Raw genomic sequence first — 6568 nt, 5'->3', positions numbered from 1 at the left:
GTGTGTGTGTGTGTGTGTGTGTGTGTGTGTGTGTGTGTGTGCGCGAGAGTGTGAGACGGCACATGGCCAAGTGATTAGAGTGTTGGATACAAAAACATAAGGTCATGGGTTCGATTTCTGAAGTGGGTAAGGCACTTCATTTTATGATAAGTCTAATCAGCTGGAAGAAGTACCACCCAGCCCTCTCTACCTACTTCATTTTGATGGGAGGTCAAATAGTATCTACATCTACTTGTGATTACACAGGCACCTAAAACAATTAGCAAAAGCATGGAACATGCTAAGAGAGTCATAATAGTAATACATACATATTACACACCTATACAATGTGCACGTCCCCCCCCCCACACACGTATAGTGGTAGGTGACCAGATGTGCGTCGAACATGGTGTTTTGGTTCGACGCACACAATGTTCGTCTCATATTCCTTTATGGTCAAGTTTGAATTTTTTAAAATAATTAGCAGGCAGGATGTTGAGATAACATGGTATGATATTAACCTTCAGGCCGGAAAATCTTTGACCATGGGTCTGGTCTACACTAGCAGGGTTGGCCTGGGGTTAAATAACAGCAACGACGTCGATAAATACAATTAAATACTGTGATCGATAAAAATCCAATCTACAGCCTCCTCTTTACAATATACTGTTTAGATGAAAGAAATTCATAATTGGAATTCAGATGTGCTCAATTATTTCTATCGCCGTGTAAATAAATACGGTTTGTTTTTTCAAGAAGAAAAATAAATATTCACTTTTACAATTAGTAATGAATCAATGAGGACAGAGCATAGCGTGTGCGGGGGTGGAGGGAGAGGAAGTCAGTCATAGCAGTTGCAGACTTGTTGAATCTGTATTAAAGCTTACAGAGAAGGTAAATCGTGTTAGATTTCCCAGTTATAACGGCAGCAATACATTATAAACACTACTACAGCTACTATTGCTCGAGCCAACGACAGCTGGGGAACTCTACACGGTCGTTCAACTTCCTAGAAATAACAGCCGTTTAAAGAAAAAGTAATGCATTGGATAACTGTAGCTCTAGATATACAGAAAAAAAATGGGATGGTCGTGGCTGGAATATCCTTGGTCTTCAGCCTGTTCAATCAAACATGAAGCTAAAATCAAGGTTTACCAAGGCCATTCAAACGAAGCGTTTTCTTTTCTCTACATTTACAATCATAGACATTTGTAACCATGTCACTCACTATTCGGTATACTATAGTCAACAAATATTCCCCGACTAAGTTAATGACAAATAAAAAAAAGAAAATTGTTTTTGTTTACAAATAAAGGCTTTCGACAATTTAAGCTCGATAAGCTAGTCCGACTCACATTTAATCTATGATAAAATTTAAAAAAACAAAAGTAAACTTTTTTCTTCTTACTATCCTGACAAGTTTCGCTCCGTATTCACGAACGAGGGAAGCCTATGTGGTCGATCGATCTGCCAGAAATAGCATTCCAAATCCCCCTCAAATTTCTCTACCAACTTTGAATACACATTCATAAAATAAAACAAAGCAAGATGGCCAAGGGTTGGAATACCTTTGATTACAGGGTTACTCAAGGCGGACTTGGGGTTAAACAACTCCCTCGCCGTTCCCGTTTTATAATTACACTTTTCTGTGTTGAAAAAAAACAAAAGAAATGCAAGAAAATAAGAAAAAGTTATGCAAGAGACCAAAAGAAGGAAAAAGACCTTGAAGCAAGACAGCTCGTTCGTTTGTAATCCATTAAGATACGGTAGTAACTACCTACCGGCAGTTATAGTTCGTACGGGGGCTTTCCTCATATACACGGCGATCTTTCTTCCTTTCTAAGAGTTTCAGCATAATTTATTACGTATTTTGGAGGCTCCGTTCTTGTCTCCAGAATAAACTCCAGTATTTTTCTTAGGTGCTGCTTTTGCTATTTTGTTGTTGCTCTGAAATATTTTGAAAAATCACTTTCCACTAACGAATTCGGAGATTTTAAAAACATTCTAAAATATTCGAGCATGACTCATGAAATTCAATCGGTTATTTGAAAACCTGGGTAATACCCGGAATAACTTTTTTCAGTTCGTCTTCTCAAATTTGTTTTATTTTCCCAGGTACAAGTGTAACAAACCAAAATATGTCCAGACTCCCTCATTCACTTCTAAGTAAATTAAAATGAACAACGCGCCAGTACTTTGAAAGTAATTACTAAATTGACTTCCAACAGGTGCTTTTTCTTTCGGAAAAAAAAGCAAACATACATTGTCATTCGAAATATTAGGCCATTTACAACGAGAATTATACAAAAATTGACAACTTCGCCTAGTGACTGCTACTGGTGAAAGTTGGTGTAACATTAAGAAAATACACTTGTCACCATTGTTTACAGCTGACGGCTAAAGTTGGGAAGAACAGTTTTATTACCCTTATTGTTTATAGGGTCTTTCGCACTAAAATTATTAGTTTGAAGTTATTTGTGAATATGCTTTATCGTTTAAAAATTGTACAAAGAGTCAGCTAAAATATTTTAGCAGTATATTTTGAAATGAGAAATTGTAGAAGTGTAAATATAAATATTCGAAATTAATATTATAAAGAAAAAGAGGAAATAAAGACCCGCCTTTTAAAATAAACATCGGGTAAAAATACATTTTAAAAAATTGACAAAGATAACCTCATGTTATCCTATGTGCAATTGGTTAGTTTAAAAAAGGGGTTATTTAGTGTATTACAAATGAAATCTAACAACCAGAGTAGGTATAGTAAAACAGAATACTTTAGACATTCCCCACCCCGCTTCGTGTTTTCACTGTTATGTCTAGCAGGTCGAGAGACAAAGAGGGTCCTTCGTCGGCTCACCTGTTCCAAAGTTATACGGAATTACAGTAAACAAAGAGACGCGACAGTGGAAAAGAAAACTTAACAGACGAAAAGTTCTGGTTAGCGTCACTTGACTCTTGGTGGGAACCACCGCTACTTTTGATAACAATACAACAGCGAGTAAAGCGGGATCCAGTGAAAACAGATGCAACAAATACTACACTATACTACTATAACAAGAGAAAATACTATCATATCCAAACTAGTAGGAACGAATGATTATATATATATAAATCGCTGGTTGAGGGGTTTCAGTAAATCAGTGGGCTTAATGGTTAATATATAATACATTTGTAAAAAATTAAATTCTAGTTGCGATAACAACTTAGCGAAAAGGATTTGATAAACAACTAAACCGAATCAATTTCACACAACAACGACCTTAGTTAGATATTTGGGCATTGGGAGAGCCAAGAAAGTCAGACAGTATCACAACCAAGAACATTTATATATATCCTTTATAGACAAAATATTTTATTTAGTGTAGCAAAGGCGCCAATGAAACAACGAGTCAAGAACAATAACGAACATTGCTAGTTTTTATAATTTACTCAGTGGAATGTACTTCAAGGTGCAGATCACGCTTGTATTTTCTATTTTTACAAGACAAGCTCTACGAATTTTTAATTTTTTTTTTAATATCCAAAAGAATGTTTCAATGGCTATCTTTCATTTTTTTTTTCTTTGTTATTTTAGAAACTTAAAAAAAAAAAATCAAAGACTTTTCGATAGGAAAGCGTTTATTGTTGACAGTTTGTTTTGTAGGCTTGTAGTTTTGTAGGTTTGATTACGAAATAAATAATATTGGTTTAAATAAGTGAGTAAATTTTTTTTTAAGCTTAAATAAATAAAATAGATATTTTTTTTTTTCAATTAAAAGAAGGAAAGACAAATCTAAAGTGACATTAGTGTTGTGGAAATTTCAAAACAATTTTACTTACCGCGAGAACGTCCCGTATACAACCCTTTTCCGTTCATTAGCCATAGGAAACAGTTGTTGCTGCAGCGAGTAGGAATAAACATATAAATGGAGACAGATATAGAGAATGGCAACAACAAGAAGAGAAGAAAGAATTAAAAAACGAAAACATATAAATAACCAAATTCTAGGTGGGGGGGAATGGGGGTATGTAAAGGGAAAGAGAGAGAGAGCGAACGGTAGCAGGAGCCGTGACGATGGAGGAGGCGGTAGTGATGATGGGGGTGGTGGTGATAATAAGTGGAAGTTAAAGGGGGTAATGGGGTGAGATTTAGCGAAACATAAAGAGAGGAAGAGAAGGAGAGGGAGGAAACGACATTGGTAAATAGAGCGAGAACGGGAATCGGAGAAAGAAAGGGCCTTGCTGAATATTACAGCGAATGGTAAGGCGAGAAAGAAGTAGGGAAGGCTTTTTCGGAGAGAAGAGAAATATATGCAGAGATAGGGTAAGCATCGTTTCATACCATTCATACACACACACACATATATATATATATATGATTCTGAGAGGAGGCAGGAATTTTACGCATGCTGTTTCCTACTGCTCCGCCTCTTGCTTAATTTATTTCGCCAAGGAGCGCTAGTATTTCTCTCCTATCACCGTGACGCCAATAAAACAGATTGGTCCTTCTATCACCACGTTTTAAAAACATTCTTGGTTCAATAACACGAGTTTGTAAGCATTCGAAAAAGCGGAGAGAAAACATCAAGTAGTGAGTTCCGTTTTTGCGTGTATGTGTTTGTTTAGCTTTCGTGTTTGTCTAATGAAAGTTTAAAGAACGGTTTGTTTATTTTTCTTTTCCTTAATGAACACGACGGATAGCCATTATCTAGCCAAATTGCTTACTTTCTCCAACCAATATCATCTCGAAAAAAAGAATTTGTCGTTACAAATACAACAACGAGATGTTACTGAATTAATTAGGACACATACTAGAAGGTATATATAAATATATAATATTTTTCGAGAATATTTTTAAGAGTTTGAATGAAGAGAAACGGAGCTGGAGATCAGTCTTTGACATATTCAAACTCTAAAATAAATACCGAATCTAAACAAAAAAAGTTCTTATAAGAATATAAATTTCATAGATCTTTATTGAATATAGATTAGTGCTATTATTATTTCTAACTACTGCAGTTAATTGTCATTTCATTTTCATTTCTGAAATTCATTCGTCAGTTATGCGTTTACAGTAGCAAAAAAAAAACAGCAACATGGTATTATCTGATATCCTCAGTTAATCTGAAGATTTATCGAAATCAGGTACTAAGGTTTTGAGATTTAATTTAACCGCATTCATTAAACATACATTTCTACACGCGCGCACGCACGCATATTTGATTTTACAGGAAAGCCGATGCAATCTAACTACAATTATGTGACGTTAAAAATTCAGGAAATAGCAAAGGCTACTTAATTTTGATATAGAAACATTGTATAAAGTATATCAGAACCTACCTAATCTTAAATAACGAAGAAAGTTAGTTTTTATCCCATTGCGAAATTGTTCAGCACCGATACAGTTATTAGTTTTGTAGTGTTCAAATGTTTCTTTTTTTTTTATGTTTGGTTTTTTTTTTCGAACGGGACGGGAACTAAATTAGTAAAGAACTTGCCTTACATACCATCCTAGTGTTTCCTAGCTTCCCTGGAATTCGAACATTTTTAAAAAACAATATCACCTTTTGCGTGGCGGAGATAGAAGAAATAAGATAACAAATTCATAATAATAATAATTACTATTATTATAATAAAAGGGTGACAGAAACGAATTGTTAGCAACTGAAGTGTTGCGCCTCTTACTTCCCATTTATAAATTCTTTTTGATCATTAACAACAATCTTGACAAAAATTGGCGACGTATCGTCGCAAATCTCTTGTATGACTTTTTGTTTTCTTGATAATTTCGAACATCAACACATTTGCTAATATCCGTTGAGGTCTGGGGAAGCCTATGTGTAGATGTTTTGGTGCAGAAGAAGGCAGGGCGGCTGCTGCTGCTGTTGCGACGACAACGTTGACGACGGCAGCACTAAGCGACATCTGTCGGCCAAGAGCTGAGACAGAGGATATAAACATATATACATGTGTGTGATAGAGAACTTATAAGTAAACACTAGGTTTCTGTAGTAAATGTAATGTTTCATTATGTAATCGGTATTAAGTTCTATATCTAATGCTTTTCAAACTTGTAGAGCGAATGATTGTATGTCACACACACGCACATACATATATATATATATATTTAGTTTTAAATCTGAGCGAAAAGTAGTAACAGTAAAATTTATTTGCCAAAGTAAATTGGCAGTCCTGGTTAGTACATTATTACTACCCTTTTTTTTTTTTTTTTTTGAGACAGGGAAACATCTTTTCCAGCAGGCCACCGATGCACAACTGCGTCCTGTGTGTGTGTGTGTATATATATATATATATATATATATATGGCGAAGGTAAAGAATACACACACTCGCTGTTCAGGGTTAGTTACGCCGAAAACGGGTGGTGTGCGTATTCTTTACCTCGACTAGGGAGGGAGAGAGAGAGAGAGAGGCTGTCCACATAGTCATAAGATAAATAGAAAAATTTAGTGAAATTACAGTATTAGTTGCGGCCTGAAACATAAACACATAACTTCAATAAAACTATTAATATCAGTTAAAAAAACTTTAATAATAATATTAATATGCAGCAATTTTTCGTAATGGCTTTTTGAAAATGTCAAAAG

General features: G+C 35.1%; 1 protein-coding gene across 1 annotated transcript in view; it reads right to left on the bottom strand.

The window, feature by feature from the left end:
- LOC106880113 (uncharacterized) overlaps positions 1 to 5560 on the bottom strand; it is a 191305-nt gene extending 185745 nt beyond the window's left edge. Inside the window, exons 1-2 of the mRNA XM_052971017.1 lie at positions 5469 to 5560; positions 3802 to 3860 (exon numbers count right to left, since the gene is read on the bottom strand). Coding sequence (XP_052826977.1) covers positions 3802 to 3860; positions 5469 to 5471 — 62 coding nt within the window. The 5' untranslated portion in view covers positions 5472 to 5560. The remainder of the gene's footprint in view (positions 1 to 3801; positions 3861 to 5468) is intronic.
- Between the last annotated feature and the right edge of the window lie 1008 nt (positions 5561 to 6568).

Source organism: Octopus bimaculoides, chromosome 1 (assembly GCF_001194135.2).
Source record: "Octopus bimaculoides isolate UCB-OBI-ISO-001 chromosome 1, ASM119413v2, whole genome shotgun sequence".
Classification (NCBI taxonomy): domain Eukaryota; kingdom Metazoa; phylum Mollusca; class Cephalopoda; order Octopoda; family Octopodidae; genus Octopus; species Octopus bimaculoides.
The sequence above is the reverse complement of the archived record's forward strand: the minus strand, read 5'-3'. Positions and strand labels throughout refer to the sequence as shown.